This window comes from Eutrema salsugineum, unplaced genomic scaffold (genome assembly GCF_000478725.1).
Source record: "Eutrema salsugineum unplaced genomic scaffold, Eutsalg1_0 scaffold_5, whole genome shotgun sequence".
In the NCBI taxonomy this organism is placed as follows: domain Eukaryota; kingdom Viridiplantae; phylum Streptophyta; class Magnoliopsida; order Brassicales; family Brassicaceae; genus Eutrema; species Eutrema salsugineum.
In genome coordinates this window covers 7,596,799-7,617,622 of record NW_006256612.1, presented here as the reverse complement: position 1 = coordinate 7,617,622, position 20,824 = coordinate 7,596,799, and the positions used below count along the sequence as shown (strand labels likewise).

At 36.5% G+C, this 20,824-nt stretch overlaps 3 protein-coding genes and 1 pseudogene across 3 annotated transcripts; 1 reads left to right on the top strand and 3 right to left on the bottom strand.

The window, feature by feature from the left end:
- Positions 1–364: 364 nt before the first annotated feature.
- LOC112084098 lies at positions 365–2,481 on the bottom strand (annotated as a pseudogene).
- A 1,310-nt stretch (positions 2,482–3,791) lies between these two features.
- Positions 3,792–6,413, bottom strand: LOC18992707 (UDP-glycosyltransferase 85A2). Its single transcript, XM_024152881.1, has 2 exons — positions 5,830–6,413; positions 3,792–4,760 (listed from the first exon to the last, which is right to left on the bottom strand). The coding sequence occupies exons 1-2, from the start codon at positions 6,344–6,346 to the stop codon at positions 3,817–3,819; spliced, it is 1,461 nt and encodes a 486-aa protein (XP_024008649.1). The 5' UTR covers positions 6,347–6,413; the 3' UTR covers positions 3,792–3,816.
- Positions 6,414–10,166: 3,753 nt separating this feature from the next.
- LOC18992706 (phospho-2-dehydro-3-deoxyheptonate aldolase 1, chloroplastic) lies at positions 10,167–13,176 on the top strand. Its single transcript, XM_006416139.2, has 5 exons — positions 10,167–10,752; positions 10,885–11,162; positions 11,635–11,911; positions 12,012–12,257; positions 12,725–13,176. Exons 1-5 carry the CDS (start codon positions 10,255–10,257, stop codon positions 12,980–12,982), a joined length of 1,557 nt encoding a protein of 518 aa, XP_006416202.1. The 5' UTR covers positions 10,167–10,254; the 3' UTR covers positions 12,983–13,176.
- Positions 13,177–16,933: 3,757 nt separating this feature from the next.
- On the bottom strand, positions 16,934–18,467 carry LOC18992705 (formin-like protein 20). The gene has a single exon (XM_006416138.2). The coding sequence runs from the start codon at positions 18,444–18,446 to the stop codon at positions 16,992–16,994; it is 1,455 nt and encodes a 484-aa protein (XP_006416201.2). The 5' UTR covers positions 18,447–18,467; the 3' UTR covers positions 16,934–16,991.
- Between the last annotated feature and the right edge of the window lie 2,357 nt (positions 18,468–20,824).

Below are 20,824 nucleotides of genomic sequence, written 5' to 3'. Positions count from 1 at the left end.
TCCCGTACCGGACATAAGCGTTAATGCGTAAAATTAATGTTCACCAACAAGTTGAGTGTATTTGTAGCCTGTAGGTGGAAAATAAACGTCCTTAATTAGAAGGCAATAATTCGTGCATGAAAGCAATGTTTGTTGACAAAATAGTTTCTCTCAATACGTAAAACTTAAAAGTCTTATATACTAAATTTTTTTTCTTTACCAGCGTATTTCTTTTTTTTTAATCCATTTAACTACTACTATTACACACGATAAAAGCAAGAACAACAATTACTTATTGGTGATTCACACATTCTTATTATCATCTTATGATTTCAATTAATTATGACCTATCTTGGGACCTGTCCTAACTCCTAAGAGAACCTTATTAACAGCCGTCTCCAAATTCACGACCGACGAACCACGCATATGCTCCGTCGCATTCTCCGCTAAGCGCCTTTTCTCTCATTTTCTTTCCTTTCTCTCCATCCATCAGCTCCCTAACCACCGCTTCGACCTCCTCCCTCATCACATCTCCACCTATCTCCATCCCAACCTCCCATTCATCGCAACAAAACTTACAATTTGTTTGTTGTTCCGCAAAGAACGGCCAACAAACCATCGGAACTCCACCAGAGATACTCTCTAGCGTCGAGTTCCATCCATTATGCGTTAAAAATCCACCGATCGCCGGATGAGAGAGGACTTTCTCTTGAGGACACCAACTTGATAACATCCTTCGACCTTCTGTCTCCATTAAAAACTCCGGCGGAATAACCGCCTCATCTCCGGCTACTAAATCTGGCCGTATCACCCACAAAAAGTCTTTTCTTGTTGCTGCTAAACCCCAAGCGAACTCCACGAGCTGCTTTGCACTCATAACCGTTATGCTCCCGAAGTTAACGTAAACGACGCTGTTTGGAGTCTTGGTATCGAGCCAATCCAAACACTCCATCTCCTCCCTCCAAAGATTCGATCCCATCCTTCCAGCCTCACTACCTTCTTCAATCTCCTTGTTCACTATGAGATGAAGCGGTCCAATGGAATAAACCGGTGGTAAAATGGATTGCATAGACCGGATGATGTCATGTTCAAGGTCATCGAACGTGTTGAGGATTATAGCAGAGGCGCGTTTGGATCGACCGGTCTCGCGGACAAGGAAGTTGAGCATTATGTCGTTGGGGTTACTGGTTCGGATGAAGGTAGGTATGTCTTTTAATTTTAGGTTCTTCATCGATGGTATCCAATCTACAACTGTGTCCAAGTGTTCCTTCGTCAAGCAACTCTCATCTGTAAATTGAAATCCATCATGCTTAATTTAATTATTTAATCTCCGGTTAAAATTAATGCACGAGGTGGTAAACTACGTAAGAAAAATGCAAACTACGTAGGTGAACACATAAATACAAAAATTGATGCATTTACGTTGATAGTGTAGTTTCAGAGCTAGAAGTCGCTATTAGCAAAGAAAATGGCCTAGCTAGAAAGTGATGTTGGCCTGATTGCATACAGCTTAAAGAGTTTTAACAATAGTTGCATTCTACTTAAAGTACGTGTTTCTTTTCTTTTCTTTTTTTTGACCTTTAGTACGTGTTTCTCTTGACATGTCTATCAATTTGTTTTTCTCCTTGTTTTTGTCATGTCATATTTCTGCTGTTATTATCAAATTACCATTTTATGCACAACCTTTTTAAAGATATGCTTTTCTGGAATACAAAAAAAGATAGTGTTCACCGACCATTAATTACTTTCTAATTATAGATATATATTAGCTAATAACTAGATTTTTTTGTCAAAAGTAAAATTACTAGTTGTGTCTCTTTGTATTTTTATGCTTTAGAATTTTTCTTATCTAAGAAATTATTTGCAATACAAAGTATAACCCATTCTATTAATTTTAATTAAGTCTTCCATTGTATTATAATTAATCGAGATGAGTTTATAACAACTAAATCAGTAATTAATGTAAGAAATAAGAACACGTACCTTTAAAAGGACATAAACCTTTCTCGATGAAGAGATGAAAGTGTAAATACGCCATAAGGCCACATGCGCTAGTGGTCCAAAAAAGAACCTCTGGGACACCGAGCTCTTCCGCAGCATCAAGTGTAAAGCTCATCGATCCGTCAGATACAATACAGCTCACCGGAAGAACATCATCTCTGGCGTTGATCTGCCGGAGAAGCTCCTTGAAAGGAGCTAGACAGTTCTTCATAGTGGACTCGCAAAGGGCAGGGATGTCCTGCGTGGTTCCACGTTGGTCTCAGGAGACCATCAGGAATAGCCTCGAACCGGAAGGAAGGAAGTCCGTCTAGGGCGTTGGGCCCACGAGACCGGAGTAGACGGTTGTGGTTGTAGACCGTGTTGACAAAGGTGACGTGGAAGCCTTTTAATTTGTGTGGAGGAGTTTAGCCACTTTCAGCATCGGATTGATGTGGCCTTGTGCCGGGTAAGGCACGCAGACCACGTGTGGATTTTGGGGTTAAAAACAACATGAGATCCCATTTTCTTTCTCTGTATGCCAAAGAAAAAATGTGACTATAACTCGGTACAGTTCTCTGTAGGCTAGTTGGCTAAAGCTTTGAAGTATGTATGCCATTTTATAGGAAACCGGCGAGATCATGAGACATGAGGCAATTGTAAAAAAAATCTACGCCATGTGCCTTGAGATATCTCGAGGCCTGAATATGTGTAGAAGTTATTTCCTGAAGACTTAATTAATATTTAGGGATTGGTGTAAGAAATATCCATGTTTTTTTTTCTTATAACAAACCATTGTGTTATACTTATATGTGGTGATCAAAAGCAGTATTAAAAAAATTAAAATTTCCTGCTGAAATTCAATATATAGGATTCAATTTTTTTTTAAAAAAAATATCCATATCCAAAAATGAAGCATAAATTTCAGCGGAGTCAATCGATTTGTCAAAGAACAAAAGCAATCCAAATCCTAGAATTGTGTGACCTGCATAATTCATTAAAGATGTATCGAAATTGCAAAAGAAAAATCCTATTTAAACAAGATACATATAGACGAATAAAAGGATGAGGTGGTTGTTTTTTAGTAAGTAATAGATGGAAAGAAATGATTTTTTTCTTTATAAAAAAAGAAATGTTTTTTTATTGTTATCAACGAAAATGATAAAAATCATGAAACTGTCTAAAATAGTTTAAATTCCCTATTGACAATGGAATAATGGAATTAAAAAAAAATGTTACTTTTTTTGAGTGTTGTTTTGACACTTTTTTTTTTCAAAAAAAATGTCGTTTTAGAATTCTAATGTAATTTTTAATATAAAATACTATTTTTAACTTTAATAAATTCAGAAAATTAATTATAAATATGATTTTTAGAGTCATTTTCTACAAATTAATAAGGATATAAGAAACATTTTGTGAAACGGAGGAAGTATACTACTTAAATTTTTGCCAGCTTCATGTCTTTGTAGGAAAATAGATTTATCAGGAAAATGAAATTTGATTCATTTCTTTAACCGAACTTTAGGTTTTCAATTACGAGCTCATATCTTCACGATGACAAGGCATGTGAGAGGGCATGTGTCAAGACAAGGCATGTACGCCTGTATTAATTTTGCTCCTGCCGAATACTAATTAATCTATAATTTACTAACCGCTTTATAATTTTTTTTGTTTTTTTTTTTAATTTTCTTCGTATTAATAGTACATCTTAACAAACACCTAAATTCTTCATATTTTATCAACCAATGTTCGTTGTTTATCAATCCAATTTACTAGCCTAGTTATATAACACGATGAAAACAAGAAAACACTTGGTAGTGATTATATATCACAGATTTCTGTAATCATCTCATGTTTTACTTAATCCCCTGATCCCTGTCCCAAAAGAACCTTAACAACTGTCTCAAAATTGACAACCGATGAACCGTGTTCATGCTCGGTCGCTTCCTCCGCCAAGCGCCGCCACTCCTCAGCCTTGTCTCTCATTTTCTTTCCCTTCTCTCCATCCATCAGCTCCCGAATCACCTTCTCAATCTCCTCCCTCCTCACATCTCCACCAATCTCCATCCCAACCTCCCACTCATCACAGCAAAACTTACAATTCGTTTGCTGGTCTGCAAAGAACGGCCAACACACCATTGGAACTCCACCTGAAAGACTCTCCAACATCGAGTTCCATCCATTGTGCGTTAAAAACCCTCCAACCGATGGATGAGCAAGAACCTTCTCCTGAGGACACCAGCTCGCCAACATTCTCCGGTCTGCCGTCTCCGTTAAAAACTCCGGCGAAACCACCGCCTCCTCTCCAGCTACTAAATCCGGCCGGATCACCCACAAGAATTCCTTACCACTTCCGGCCAAACCCCAAGCGAACTCCTCAAGCTGCTTGGCACTCATAACCGTTATGCTCCCGAAGTTGACGTAAACGACGCTGTTTGGAGCCTTGGTATCGAGCCAAGCCAAACATTCTACCTCCTCTTTCCATAGATTCGACCCCATCTTTCCAGTCTCACTACTTTCTTGAATCTCCCGGTTCGCTAAGAGATGAAGCGGTCCAACTGAATAAACCGGAGGTAAAATGGATTGCATGGACTGGATGATATCATGTTCAAGATCGAATGTGTTGAGAATGATAGCAGAAGCGCGTTTTGATCGCTCGGTCTCGCGGATGACGAATTTAAGCATAATATCATCAGGATTAGTGGTACGGATGAAGCTAGGAATATCCTTTAGTTTTAGATTTTTCATTGACGGTATCCAATCTATAACCGTGTCTAAGTACTCCTTCGTCAAGTAACTCTCATCTGCCAAATTCATCACCATTAATATTAGTCTTCCGATATTTAGTTAATCAGAAATTAAAGAAAAAAAATAATTAAAGCGCTGCATTACACACAAAAAATGACGCATTTACATAAGGGTGCACGTCTAAATGACTCAGTATAGGACACGACATTGGTAGGGTAATTTCAGAGCCAGACGTGGTTATGAATATGACCGAAAGACAAAAACATGGGCCTACTGAATAATTTTTTAAGGGTTTATTTCTTTTTTTTTCAGTTAAATTATCTCTTTGGAGTTTGAGCAATTTTTATTTTTTTCAATATATATGCACCTACAGTGTCTTTTGTTGTAACTTGTAATCAATTGTTTTTCCATATTTACGGCCCGTCCGATGTTGTCAAATTAAACATCATCAAAAGAATTGGAACCCATGCACAAACAAATTTCTTTACACAGATAACCTATCATCTCTTTGCCACTTTAACTAATGTTTGTTACTATATATTAAAATTCTTTATTTTCTCAAAAGTTTTGCAAATATTAAAAATAGTTTCATATTATCATTTTTAATCGCTAGTGTGGAACTAAATAGTAAAATAATAGAAAACTTACATTTGAAAATGTTCATAAGTTATAATGAAAGTTAAGAACTTAAGAACTAGATACATCACCACAACCCCAAACAAGTAAAGTTAGGAATTTGCACTAAATCTTTTACGTCACTCAAAGGCATTTTCGCTCAAAATTGCCTAGCGGATAAGCATTATTGACCTAAAATCAATTATTGGAGATTTTAAAACAAATTTACAAGGATATCTTCTTATTAATTCGCATAGAAACGAATTACAAGAAAAATGCTGACTCATGGAAATTTTCAACGTCATCTATAGATACTGTCGTATATAGATGGAATCTCTTATCTCTACATGGACCTTCATCTTGGTATTTGCTAAATATGCTCCTAACTGGATATTACCATCTCAAAATTATAAACCTCGCCCCCTCGTGTTGTCTTAGTATTTTTGTTGTTTCTCTTTAAATATAGTATTATAAATCAACTGAATTATTAATAAATGTAAGAATACGTACCTATGAAAGGAGATAAACCCTTCTCGATGAAGAGATAGAAGTGTAGATAAGCCATGGTTGCACAAGCACTAGGGGTCCAAAAAAGGACTTCCGGGATTCCAAGCTCCTCCGCAGCATCAAGAGTAAAGCTCATACAACCGTCCGATACAATACAGCTCACCGGAGGAACATCATCTCTGGCGTTGATCTGCCGGAGAAGCTCCTTGAAAGGAGCTAGACAGTTCTTCATAGTGGACTCGCAAAGGGCAGGGATGTCCTGCGTCGCGTCCACGTCAGTCTCAGGTAGACCATCAGGTATGGCCTCGAACTGGAAGGAAGGAAGTCCGTCTAGGGCGTTGGGCCCACGAGACCGGAGTAGCCTGTTGTGGTTGTAGACGGTGTTGACAAAGGTGACGTGGAAGCCTTTTGCGTGGAGGAGTTTAGCCACTTTAAGCATCGGATTGATGTGGCCTTGAGCCGGGTAAGGCACGCAGACTACGTGTGGTTTTTGTGGGTTAAAATCGTCATGAGATCCCATTTTCGTTCTCTCTTCTGCCAAGACAAATGCGAGGTTTTTTTTTTGGAAGTTGGCAAATGTGATTTTATGTTGGCTTAAGCTTTTTGACATACGCCATTTTATAGGAAAAAAAAGGGGAGACTATGTGTTTCTAGCACGTGGTGGATGTTGAAAAATCTATCTCAAGTGCGAATTCTATCCACCCCTGCCATGAGCCGCTTCGATGCTGGAAGATTAGGTTTTCAATTATTATTATTATTTTTTTTGCTAAAGGTTTTTCAATTAATATGATATCGTGATCACGTTGCAAGTATGTCTACCAAGGAACTTAGGCACATGCCTATTAGGGGAAATTTTTCAAACTACCTTTATCTAATTGGCTTGTGCCGAATAATTAATCTAGAGATTTCATTATCTGCTTAATTCATAATTTTCTATATTTCGTCTTATATGAAAGACATAAGCATATTTGGGACGTAATATTAATCATGAAGCAGGTAACTATGCCAAACCAAGCATTACACAAAATTGATGATTGACGTAGAGACTAGAGCGTGGACCACTTGCCGTCTTTTTCATTCACAAATTTACCCCTTTTGGTAGAATTCAGATCAGCGAATTTATTATTTTTGGAACTATTAATGTTTTTGTCTTTGTACGGTGCAATCAGGAAAATAATTTGTTTTTGGCCGTTATTAAACGTTTGCCATTTCTTTTTTATGTCACTCAAATTTGTGTTTTTGTTTCCAATCTTCTCGGCTTTTACAGCCATATATTGAATTTCATCAATCTTTTCTCTGTTAGATTTGCCATTTATTAAAGAAAATCTCATCAAATAAATGTTTGACCAAAAAAAAGCCTCATCAAAGAAAAAAAAAGGTCCACGAAAGGCAAAGCCCAAGCGTAAATGCATTCTGTGGCAGGAACAAAATTTTGATACAATCTCTAAGCAAGTTGATGCATGGCTTTGACTTCAAAGTCAAGAGTTACTTTTTTTGACTCGAGTCTCCATTGTTATCGCAATTGTGAAACAGGAAAAAAATATTTAATTATGGTGAACAGTTTTTTAAGCACTTCATTTGCCATAAGATCAGTAGGTTAGTGTCTATAACAAATCCCGACCGATCTGAAGCATCCAGTTTCGAAAACTTCTTTTTTTTTCGTTAAAGGGCTTTACTTTCGAAAACTTCCCTTCGTATGAGCTTAAATATGGCCTACCAAAATGGCAAAATCACTTTAATCTCAATGTCTGGTTCTCTATCAATAACTTTTTATTTTCATATCAGTATTGTTTAATCATAATTAATCCAATTAAATTCAATAACGTGTGTATATTAGTTAAAGCCATGCATCAACTTGGTTAGAGATTGTAACCAAAATTAGGCTTGGGTTTGCCTTTTGTGGACATTTTTTTATTTCTTTGATGATGTTTTCTTTATTCAATGGGAAATTGAAAGAAAAAAATGAAATACAACGCAAATTTTGACATCATCAAAGTCAGTTTAACACATTTCTACACGTTAAAGTTCAAACAATGTGACTTGTTTGTTTTTTCAAATATCTATTGTAAAAATATCCAAATTTTTTATCAATTCTCATTCCCACGAAGAAGTATTCTAGCGGCATCAATTTTGGACACATATAAGAGACTGTTTATGCTCGTGATTCCTAAAATGAGGAATAAGCCATGTGCCCTAGATGGCTAGATCACACAGATGTCATGTAACATACTATTTTTCGGTAACAAGTATTCTGGAGTACTAAATAAGAACTAGTGACGTATTTGTGGAACAAACGAAATTCAAAGCGAGTTCAGTTTCTTATATATTATTATTCAAAAATTAAAGTTTTATTGAGCTGGCTATTCTGTCCGTACGCAAAGACATGATCTCTATGTTGTTTTTTTCTTCTCATTATGGCATGTTTTCCTTGAAGAGTTCAGAACATATTTCACAAATTTATAAGGCTTCTAAATAATTCATATATATTGTAAGGTCGGAACACGTAACAAATAACATGAAAAAAAACTCGTATTTTTTTGTTTTAATTACAATACTGTATGAATAGGTATGGGTGGAAAAATTCAAGTCCACTAATCCATCCAAAATCCAGTAAACAATCCTAGATTCCTAGTCCAACGGAGTTTCTTAACAAACTGGATCATAACATGGGCTTATGGTTTAAGTTCTTTATGGTCCAATAGGCAAAAACATTACACCAAAATAGTCCTTTTTCACATTTCGTCGTACATCATTATCTACATAATATTATTTTCACAAGATCATTGATTATTATGATCGTCGACAAGAAATGTAATTGGCTAATTGCTAAGATCATCTAGCGTTGTAGAACATTTTTATCTCTCGCTTGGAGTCTTTCTATTTTATTTTATTTTAGGTAAACATTGGAGTCTATCTTGCTAGAGTGGAGTTTGTGTTTTCTTTCAAAAGGTGTTTAATTTACAACAGAAAATAAAAAACTTGGTCGTATTGTTTAGCTAGTTATGTGTTGAATCCTTACTATTGCAAATACTCTTTGATTTGTAGTATTAAACATGCGGATTATTATTAATAATCAAAAAATGCCCGATTAATATATACACTTCAAACTCTGGTCTTATTATATATCATACCTGGTTTTCTTGGACACTTCCTGTGAAACACCAGGAAAACAAAAATGATCGTAACGATTGTAAAAAAAAAAAAATTGCAAGAATGATAACTAATCAATGACGTCGCTAATGACTATATGTTTGTAATAAGCACATAACCGCGAAAGTCAACACACCTAACATCTCTCTCTCTCTCTCTCTCTCTCTCTCTCTCTCTCTCTCTCGTAATTTCCCTCTCCTTTCCACCAACATTCAGAAGAACAAGACTCCGTGGGGTCGACCTCACTTGATTATAATCACCTAATCACCCTGTGATCTATCTTGCAGGAATACAAAAGAATATGCTCTTTCATTTCACTCCTTTTTCAAGTCAGCCTAACACGTTTTTTTAATACCTATATCAGATTTCGTCAAGGACGATGTCCATTCTATGTGGTCCTTGATTTTTATTATCAGACAGGATCATATGTTTCTAATCAAACGGAAAGTTTTCTGTCTTAAGTCTACAACTATAGAACTAATCGCTAATGACACATAAAAATACATCAGAACACGAATTGGTGAGATTGCAACAACTCTTGAATATATATATATATATATAACCAAAAAGGTTTGGTAACCATTTGCATGTCTATATCGAGAAATTTGGAACGATAAACAATTGCAAATGTAACAAAAAATGATATGATTGTATATCAAAAGTGGGAGTTGGCGAAGTAGAATGGTGGGCTTCCGTTCTTCACGACGGGTGTTAGGTGAGAGATTAGCTTTACTCATGTATCTCTATCCATTTTTTAATTTTTGTTTTTTTATCAATTATAATCTACTTGGTTACTATTTCAATTTTCAACTCAACATGTGTACATATACACCCGAATTACTATAACAAAATTCGAGACTACCTTTTATAAATCTTGACCATCTTAATCATATTAATTTTTCTCACCGAACATTTTTCTCACCGAACATCACCACCATCAAAACATACATGGAATCCATTTCAGAGGAAGCTAAACCGAAATTCCGTTTCCGGTTTATAAACAGACGAACAATAAACCGGTCATCGCTCGAATCGAATTGACTATATTACCCTTTCCAACAATCCCGAAGTTGGATTTACCAAAAATACCCTTAGAAGTGATTTACCTACCGCAAAACACACGAAAAGCTTCACCAAACACAACTACTTCGTTATAAAACCCTTAAATTCCCTTCCCAACTCTTCTCAGGTTTCGTGTAAACATTTTTCACACACATTTGTCGAAATCTCAAAACCGAAATCTCTTTTTATTTTATTAAAACAATAATCAAGGAAAAAATGGCGCTCATGAATGGAAGCATGAATCTTTCATCGGTCAAATCATCGATATACAACCACCGTCAAACAAGCTTCTCCTCCGCCGTCCCAAGACATTCTTCCCTCCGGATCTCCGCCGTGCAAACCGATCCCAAACCACCAGCATCATCGGCGGTGACGACGAAGACCGTCGGGGTAAATGTGGCTAAATCGAAATGGGCACCAGAGAGCTGGAAGACGAAGAAGGCGCTTCAGCAGCCGGAGTATCCGGATTTAGCTGAGCTTGAAGCCGTGCTCGACACGATCGAGGCTTTCCCTCCGATCGTTTTCGCCGGAGAAGCTAGATTGCTCGAGGAGCGGTTAGGCCAAGCCGCAATGGGTGAAGCTTTCCTGTTACAGGGAGGAGACTGTGCAGAGAGCTTCAAAGAATTCAACGCCAACAACATTCGTGATACTTTCAGGATTCTTCTCCAGATGGGTGCTGTTTTGATGTTCGGAGGCCAAGTCCCTGTCGTTAAGGTACGCATCGGTTTTGAGAAAGTTTGGATTTTTTTTATCAAAAAGTTTGGATTTTTGTCAAAAAGTTTGGATTTTTATGGATTTTGGGGATTATTGAGATTTGAGTTTTTGGTGTTGTTTCTGCTTATAAAGGTTGGAAGAATGGCGGGTCAATTTGCGAAGCCGAGATCGGATTCGTTTGAGGAGAGAAACGGAGTGAAATTGCCGAGTTACAGAGGAGATAACATCAATGGAGATGCTTTTGATTCGAAATCGAGGATTCCTGATCCTCAGAGGATGATCAGGGCTTATTGTCAATCTGCAGCTACTTTGAATCTCTTGAGAGCTTTTGCTACTGGTGGTTACGCAGCTATGCAGAGAGTTACTCAGTGGAATCTTGATTTCACAGAACGAAGTGAGCAAGGAGACAGGTAAAACAGAATATATCTATTAAAAAAAAAACAGATTCCTTTTGAGTCTTCCCCAATAAATTTTTTGGATCTTTGTGTTTGCTTTTTGATTGCCATAAATGCAAGATGCTGAATGATCGTTCATGATGATTTAAAAAGGATCAGGCCTAATTTTGGGTAACCTTTGTGGGTGTTGTTTTTTTGTGTAACATATGACTGCCAACATCTTATTCTGGCTTGTGTTGGCCTATTTTGATGCAATGCTCCTTCTTCAATGCCTACTTTATTTGGCATCGACTGGTTATGTCCAAATTGTAGTGTGGATGCTAAAAAAGTTTAGGACTTTTCTCTTTTCAATAGCTAATAGTGTGTTCGGCGTAATCTGTTTGCTCCTCTTGAGTAAAAGTAAAGTTAGGATTTTTCCTTTTTTTGTTTCTTTGTCTCCATTTCGGGTATGTGTGTAAGTTAAAATCGTTGTGTATTGGTTTGGCAGGTACCGTGAACTAGCTAACCGTGTTGATGAAGCCCTCGGTTTCATGCACGCTGCTGGACTTACGCTGGATCATCCCATAATGCAAACAACTGACTTTTGGACTTCTCATGAGTGTTTGCTCTTGCCTTATGAACAATCACTAACTAGGCTAGACTCAACCTCTGGTCTTTACTATGATTGTTCTGCTCATATGATTTGGGTCGGTGAGCGAACCAGACAGCTCGATGGAGCCCACGTCGAGTTCTTAAGAGGTGTTGCTAATCCTCTTGGAATCAAGGTTTGATTTTTTTCTAAATCTTCTCTCATAATTACATATAATAAGGTTTTAGTTTTCCCTTGTGAAACACTGATTGTGATCTTTGCGTGTGTGTGTCTAGGTGAGTGATAAGATGGATCCAAAGGAGCTAGTGAAGCTGATTGAGATCTTGAATGCTGACAACAAGCCTGGAAGGATCACTATTATCACAAGAATGGGAGCAGAGAATATGAGAGTGAAGCTTCCTAATTTGATTAGAGCTGTGCGACGTGCTGGACAGATTGTGACTTGGGTCAGTGATCCAATGCACGGAAACACCATTAAGGCTCCTTGTGGTCTCAAGACTCGTCCATTTGACTCCATCTTGGTATGTTTTTACATAAAACTTTCCCTATTGATTATTAAATGTTTTACTGTTTAGGTTTCTTTTGGTCATTGCAAATGATAAAATGGATGAATACATAGTAATAATTTAATTTTTTTCCTTCTTATCTACTAAACTAGTAAATGTTAGTAGGTGAGATAGCGAAAGGTGACAAAAAAAACAGACTTTGGTTTGGCCAAAGTTGACAACTGCTTTTTCGAAAGTTAGGTGGTCCTAAAAAGAAAGAATGAATTTACCAACTCAAGCACGTGTCCTCAATCAATTTGTTATACCCATTTATTGTTGAGTTAATTCATAAATTTTAAATTAGAATAGATGTCATAAATGTTTGATTTTGATTATCTAGTTGTCGGATTGGTATATACTATACAGTATCAAAGCATATTGGTTATGTTCTATTATTGTTTCAAATAATTATTTGATTGAATTGGAAAATGTTTACTATTTAGGCTGAAGTGAGAGCATTCTTCGACGTGCACGAGCAAGAAGGGAGCCACCCGGGAGGTATTCACTTAGAGATGACAGGTCAAAACGTGACCGAGTGCATCGGTGGTTCACGCACAGTCACGTTCGATGACTTGGGCTCGCGTTACCACACGCACTGTGACCCTCGCCTTAACGCCTCTCAGTCTCTCGAGCTCTCTTTCATCATCGCCGAACGCCTTAGAAAGAGACGCATCAAGTCCCAACAGGCTTTTGCCGTCTAATTTAAAACAGACATGTGCTAATAATATTCTACATATGAAAAAATGTGTGTGTCAATGTGTGTGAACTCTATACGATCTTGTTTATCTTTGATTCAATCAGTGGGTCTAGAACGCGTAAGGTTTTGTTTTATTACTTTTCAAAGAGTATTACTTCCATTTTGGGATTTAATAAAATCATGAACGGTTGGATTTTATGCGTGTTGTGAATAGTTTCGTGTCTTGTTTATACTATTATAGATTTGATAATATTGTTGGGGAAGAAATAAAATATTCGTTTGGATCCCCTGACATCCTTACAACGCATGTTCCGTCTGAGCTGTATTGTTATTTTGTATGAGTCGTTCTCTCAACTATTGCAAGTATGATAAAAAAAGATAGACGATTGGTCTTCTCAGAGTTATATCACTAGTAATCGATATTGTGACACTTATTTTAGTGTTTTTGAAAGACGATTGGTCTTCTCAGAAGAATGAGTCAATGTGTTGTAAATTGTGTTGTTGAATAAGTAATATGGATTATAGTCTATAGAACCGAGTCAACCGACGTATATAGTTTCCTTATATAATTACCAACTTTTAGTTTTCTTATTTTGTATGTTTTTCTTTTCGTATTAGGCTTAGGAGCTAGCTTTAAGCTGTGTAAACAGATTGTCCATAGGATTGAAGTAACACAAGTCGATATTTGGCTATTCATATTCTATCATTGTATCAGAGGAACAAACAATTATCTCTTGATTCCTGCGGCAACAAAAGCGTTGATAGTTTCAGCGACTAAATATTTTACTTCAACGTTGCTAATATCAATGTTGGATTTTAGAAGTAACTTTCAGTGATCACTGACCATTATCGTCATCCAACCTTCTAATGTATTCACATCGTTTATTTCTTTTCTTTTTCTTGTATATCCTCTGCTGATACAACATTTTGATTCATTTGTATGACTTACGTTTGTATATCTACCCCCCCCCCCCCCCAAAAAAAAAAAAAAACATTGCATGAAAATTATCAGGCTTTGCATTTCCCGACAAATATAATGGTTGATAACATCATTGGGTGTAAAGTGCAGCAAATGTTTATCTATAATCTCTGAGGGTGGATTTATTAAAAGGGTGGATAAGTGGGCAATGGGACAAACGATAATGATACTACATCTAATGAAGGTTATGTAAAAACAAAATCGTTGAATAGGTCAAGCTAAATCATTGCATCAACTACAAATGTGCTTTAACAAAAAAAAAATCAACTACAAATGTTCATAGCGTTACTCAATCGAATTGATATTTTCGTCAGCAAATAACTAGAAATACATAAGAGAAGATAAAAAGAGTTTTTTTTTCATGTACATTTATCTTTGGATATTGATATAAAAAAAGAAATTCAAGCTAAATATTAACATTTGTGGTTTTGAATTCGTAGAGAGTTTCAAAAATTTCCAATGATCTTAAATAAAAAACACCAAACTGAAAAATTCCAATGATCTTATATAGTTGACCGGTTATGATATCAATGATATGAAAAGATTTAAACAGAAAAGGTCTCGCATGGGTCTCAGTCATAAGAGTTCTGGTGGGTCCGTCCATGTTTGGAAGAGGAGTAAGAAGTAAGTACGAGAGCAGATAAAACCTAACAAATTTTGCCACAAATAGCAACCTTAGACGTTTGCAGCCTGATTGGATTCAGTTGCGAAATATTATTTTGTTCGAGTGAATTTCATGGACAACAAAGATGGTTTGGATGTAACATGAATCTGTTTTTGGTATTTTATGTTAAGTTTAGTAGAATTACATGTACACGTGATAGGAAATGTGACCTAGCTTCACAGTGAGTCTTGTGTTTAACTACATAACTTTTGAGGAAATTGTTTTAAAAGTTTGTGTGAGAGAGAGGAAGAGAGAAAGACGTAAAGAGAGAATTAAAAGCCTTTAAAGACAAATAGATCTGGATAGACAAAGTGAGTGATGGAGGGAATGAGTGAGAGAGAGATAGAGGGATATAGGGAATGAGTGAGAGAGAGAGAGAGATTGAGGGAATGAGTGAGAGAGAGAGAGAGATTGAGGGAATAAGTGAGGGATAGGGAAAGAGTGAGCAATGGAGAGAGGGAGAGAAAGATAGGTGAAACGCAAAAAGGAAAATGTATGAAAGACAATGAAGACAAAGTAGAAGAAGGTAAAAATGAGGAGAAATACAAGAAAAAAAAGACAAAGACGACAAAGAAGAAAAATCAAACGGTATAAAATGGGGAAAGAAAGAAAACGAAGAAGTACATTTATCTTAATTTAGTTGGTTATAGGTTTCATACACTTATTTACTTTTATTTTTTGGGTTTTTAGTTTTGGATGGTGTTTACTTTTTAGGATTAGTTATGTTTTTGATCTTGTATATCTTAAATGGGTTGTTCTAATTCTTTTAGGTTTACAATTTTTAAAGTTTTTTTTAACGTTTTTGAAACTTTTCGGCATGCGCAAGGCACGGGCTAAACACCTAGTTGATATAAAAAAAGAAATTCAAACTAAATATTAACATTTGTGGTTTTGAATTCGTAGAGAGTTTCAAAAATTTCCAATGATCTTAAATGAAAAACACCAAACTGAAAAATTCCAATGATCTTATATAGTTGACCGGTTATGATATCAATCATATGAAAAGATTTAAACAGAAAAGGTCTCGCATGGGTCTCAGTCATAAGAGTTCTGGTGGGTCCGTCCATGTTTGGAAGAGGAGTAAGAAGTAAGTACGAGAGCAGATAAAACCTAACAAATTTTGCCACAAATAGCAACCTTAGACGTTTGCAGCCTGATTGGATTCAGTTGCGAAATATTATTTTGTTCGAGTGAATTTCATGGACAACAAAGATGGTTTGGATGTAACATGAATCTGTTTTTGGTATTTTATGTTAAGTTTAGTAGAATTACATGTACACGTGATAGGAAATGTGACCTAGCTTCACAGTGAGTCTTGTGTTTAACTACATAACTTTTGAGGAAATTGTTTTAAAAGTTTGTGTGAGAGAGAGGAAGAGAGAAAGACGTAAAGAGAGAATTAAAAGCCTTTAAAGACAAATAGATCTGGATAGACAAAGTGAGTGATGGAGGGAATGAGTGAGAGAGAGATAGAGGGATATAGGGAATGAGTGAGAGAGAGAGAGAGATGGAGGGAATAAGTGAGGGATAGGGAAAGAGGGAGCAATGGAGAGAGGGAGAGAAAGATAGGTGAAACGCAAAAAGGAAAATGTATGAAAGACAATGAAGACAAAGTAGAAGAAGGTAAAAATGAGGAGAAATACAAGAAAAAAAGACAAAGACGACAAAGAAGAAAAATCAAACGGTATAAAATGGGGAAAGAAAGAAAACGAAGAAGTACATTTATCTTAATTTAGTTGGTTATAGGTTTCATACACTTATTTACTTTTATTTTTTGGGTTTTTAGTTTTGGATGGTGTTTACTTTTTAGGATTAGTTATGTTTTTGATCTTGTATATCTTAAATGGGTTGTTCTAATTCTTTTGGGTTTACAATTTTTAAAGTTTTTTTTAACGTTTTTGAAACTTTTCGGCATGCGCAAGGCACGGGCTAAACACCTAGTTGATATAAAAAAAGAAATTCAAACTAAATATTAACATTTGTGGTTTTGAATTCGTAGAGAGTTTCAAAAATTTCCAATGATCTTAAATGAAAAACACCAAACTGAAAAATTCCAATGATCTTATATAGTTGACCGGTTATGATATCAATCATATGAAAAGATTTAAACAGAAAAGGTCTCGCATGGGTCTCAGTCATAAGAGTTCTGGTGGGTCCGTCCATGTTTGGAAGAGGAGTAAGAAGTAAGTACGAGAGCAGATAAAAAGAAGCAATGAGGAAGATGACTAAGAAGTTTGTCAAATAGAAAAATGGAGATTACAACAGAAAACAAAAAAACAAAAGAAGCAAAAGTTACAAAAACTTCCCTCCTCTCTCTTATTCCTTAAACGAAAAACAACAACGATAAAATGAAAAAAAAAAAAACAAACCCTAATTGAAGTTTTGGAGACTGTTGGATGGTAAGGTCGCCGGAGCCGGTGGTGGAAAGTTTATGCTCGGATAAGAGGGCAAGTTTAGTTCCCAGGAAGGCACCGTCCCAAAGAGTTCTGGTGTAATGAGCATCGACAGTTGATCGTTCCGGTAGTTGGGATTCCAAGACGGTACAGTCGCCGAAACTGGCGGTGGGATATTCTCCGATGGTAGATGGTTATGAGGATTGGGCCAACTCGGTAGATTTCCTGACAGCATAGTCGCTGAAACTGGTGGTGGCATGTTTTCCGATGGAAGATAATTCTGAGAATTGGACCAGTTTAGTAGATTCTCTGACGGTATAGTCGTCGTAACTGGTGGTGGCATCTTCTCCAAAGGATTCTGAGAATTGGACCAGTTTTGTGGCATGTTCTCAGATGGTGGTAGATGGTTCTGAGAATTATGCCAATTTAGTAGATTCTCGGATGGTAAAGTCGTCGTCGCCATCATTGGCGGTGCGATATTCGCCGATTGTAGATGGTTCATAGACGGTAAAGTCGCCGGAAATGGTGGTAGAAAATTTTCCAATTGTATACCATACCTGGATGGTGAAGTCGCCGTAACTGGTGGTGGAATGTTCTCCGATCGGAAATCGTTCGGAAATTCGGACCAGTCTTGATTCCCCAACGGCAAAGCCACCGGAATTGGTGGTAGAATATCATCCGATGCTGGATGAGTCGGAAAATCATGCGAATCTGGAAAATCGGACGATGCGTTCGCCGGAACAGGTGGTGGTGGAGCGTTCTCCGGTTGTTGCTCATCATCACTGTTTAGGATCGAAGTAATAAACGGAGACCAGTCGGAGAAATAATCCAGGCTCGGGTCGTCTTCCATCAGCTGGTCCTCCAAATTCTCCATAAAAGCAGCCAACGTAGCTTCCATCGAATCTTGCTCTCCGGGAGAAAGCGGCGGCAATGGTGACGGCAGCGACGGTGGAGACGGCGGAAACGACGGTGGAGATGGTGGTTGAGTGTTGGGTAATTCAACTGTTGAGGCGTTGGCCGTAATCGGAACCGCTGGGAGTTGATAAGGTAGAGGAGGGATAGGAGCGTCCTTTAGCCTGATTGGCTGGGGATTGCTAACCTGAGCCAGCGACGGTGGACACGGTGGTTGAGTGTTGGAGAACTCAGCTGTTGAGGTGTTGGTCGTAATTGGAACCGTTGGGAATCGATAGAATAGAGGAGGAATAGGAAGAACGTCGTTTAGCCTTATTGGCTGGGAATCGCTAACCTGAGCCAGCGGTGGAGGATAGGGAACATCTTGATCCGGCGGCGGCAGCGAGCTTGGGATAGTGGCGGTGAGTCTAAGGACTAAGTCCTTGAAATCGGCTTTGTTATGGGCTACGTAGATGGGACTGCCGTCAGGAGTTTTGTTGACGTACTTGGGTTGTTTTGATATCGGACGGGCTTGTCTCATGTGACCATCCTTTGGAAACAAAATGGAAGGTGTATTATAAAACCTCATCTTTCTCTCTTTTTTTTCTTTTTTGTTTTTGCTTTGATTTTTTTTTTTTAACTTGTGTGTTTAATCTCATGAAATTACCAGAGATATATATAACAAAATGTTTTCATATCTACACAGGGTACCATTAATTAGATTTCCAAGACACACCTGATGTTTTGAAATGTGATTCAGGGTTTAGCAACCAAATTATGTTTTTCTGTTTTTCTTAATTACTTAAGGTAATCTCATAATTTCACACAAAGAAAGTTGACCAAAAAAATTATGCGCTAAGAATTGTTTGCATAATTAAAGTATTGCCAATGCTATTTGACTGTTGTAGTCAACTAGTCACAAACACAAAATTAATTTTTGTGTCTATTCAAATAGATGGTATAGGAAAGGAAATAAAAATAGTCCAATCAATCAATTGCATTTACGTGCATATATTAATTTTTTCAAAATGCTTTATGGTTGCTAAATTTTTTACCAATTATAGTTTTTTGTCCATAAATGACAACTTGTAGATAGAGTTGGGGATTAATTTTAACTACCAGGAGTCAACCTATTACAACGTGGCATTTACACTCGCTGAAAGGTTATATCCATAATCCATATATGTTCCCGCTTCTTGATTAAATAAAAATCTCTGCTTCACACAAATACATTCAGCGAATTCAACTTTCGATTCTTCTTCTTTTTTGTTACTGTGGCAGTTTCAACCAATGATGGTAAAGGTCCTAAAGGACCAAGAGAAGAAATATCATAACGGGGAACCGAGCAAACATGTGGATTGGATAATGAATGTAAGTGAGAGCCTAACCAAACCAGTGTCGCAAATGAGCCATTGTCAATAGTCTAGGCCTAAGAGCGACAAATTAACCAAAAAGGTTTAGAAATTAGAACCATCTAACTAACTCTTTTCTGCAAGTATGCCTTCTCAACATTGAGATAACGTCAACATATGCTTTCTTACCCTTAACACTCACACACACAGGCCTAATTAATCTAAGAGCAGAATAAGAATATACACGGAAATTGACAAGTTATTCCCTACATCTCGCCAGAGGTTAAGCACCCTAGTAACTGATTTACTGCACAGATACACAGATTCATTCGTCGTACCTATATAAATTCGAAGTTTTGTGTGTTTCTTTAAACTCTATGTTTTCTGTGGTTCAACATTAGAGACGGCCTTTACCTAAAACCCAACAAGCTTGCTTAAGCTTTAGGCAACAAAAATATATTTTGAAAAATATTACTTCGTATGATGGTAAAACCCTAAAACTACTTTGTTTTGGTTTAGTTTTTCTTAAGTTCAAACCTTGGTAATACAAATTTTTTCTATGGGCATGTTTCTTAAATTTGCTTTAGGCTCCAAATTACATTAGACCGGCCATTTTCAAATTTATGATCAAGAATCTCTTTAAATTTCTTATATATTGTTATTATGAATCCATCATCATTTATTAATTGAGATACTTGATATATATACACTTATGAGGAAAATATTAAGTTTACTGTCCATTTTTTTGGAGATATAAGTGTTTTAAGTTTTGATCCCTCTTAATACTTAGAGAATACTCAAGAACATGGACACAACTTAATCTAGTGATCGTGGGCTGGTGGTAGTTAATAAGGGGCAAGGTGTCAGTTGGTTCTCCCCTGGTTTGATTATTACTAAAAAAAGGAAAAAGAAAAATACGCATGTTGGAGTTTGGACTAAATAGCTCTGGGCTTCAGTCCGTGTTTCACGAGTGTTTGTATTCAACGAACTTGCACATCCTGAGATTAGTCGAGCTCCGGCCCCAATAACCCGAGTAGTTTATATAAAAAAAAAGGAAGAAAATCCATGATGTGGTGAAGGCTACTAGGCTAAGATCAAACTAAAGAAAAGTCTCTGAAAGTCTTAAAGACTTAGTAAGAGCATCTCTTAAGAGATACTCTATAACTTCATATTTGAAGTTTCTTGCACTCCAAGAGATACTTCAAACCTTCAAATTTTGAAGAATTGAATAGTGATACTCTAAATATAGAGTATCACTATTCAATTCTTCAAATTTGAAGTATCATTTTTCTTTTTGCATTTTAATCCTTATAATTATCTATCTTTATAGATAATGTTATTAGTTATGTTTGTTTATCATTTTAATTCTATAATGATATATCTCATAATTATTTTATATATGTCTTCATAATTATGATTTTAACAGATAAAATTAAAAAACAACTTGTATTTAAAATAAAATATACTAACACATAAAAATATAGCATAACATTACTAAAGATAAATTATAAGAACACATAAATTTTTAGCTCGTAATCTACAAATAAAAGGCAATCAACGAGAATAT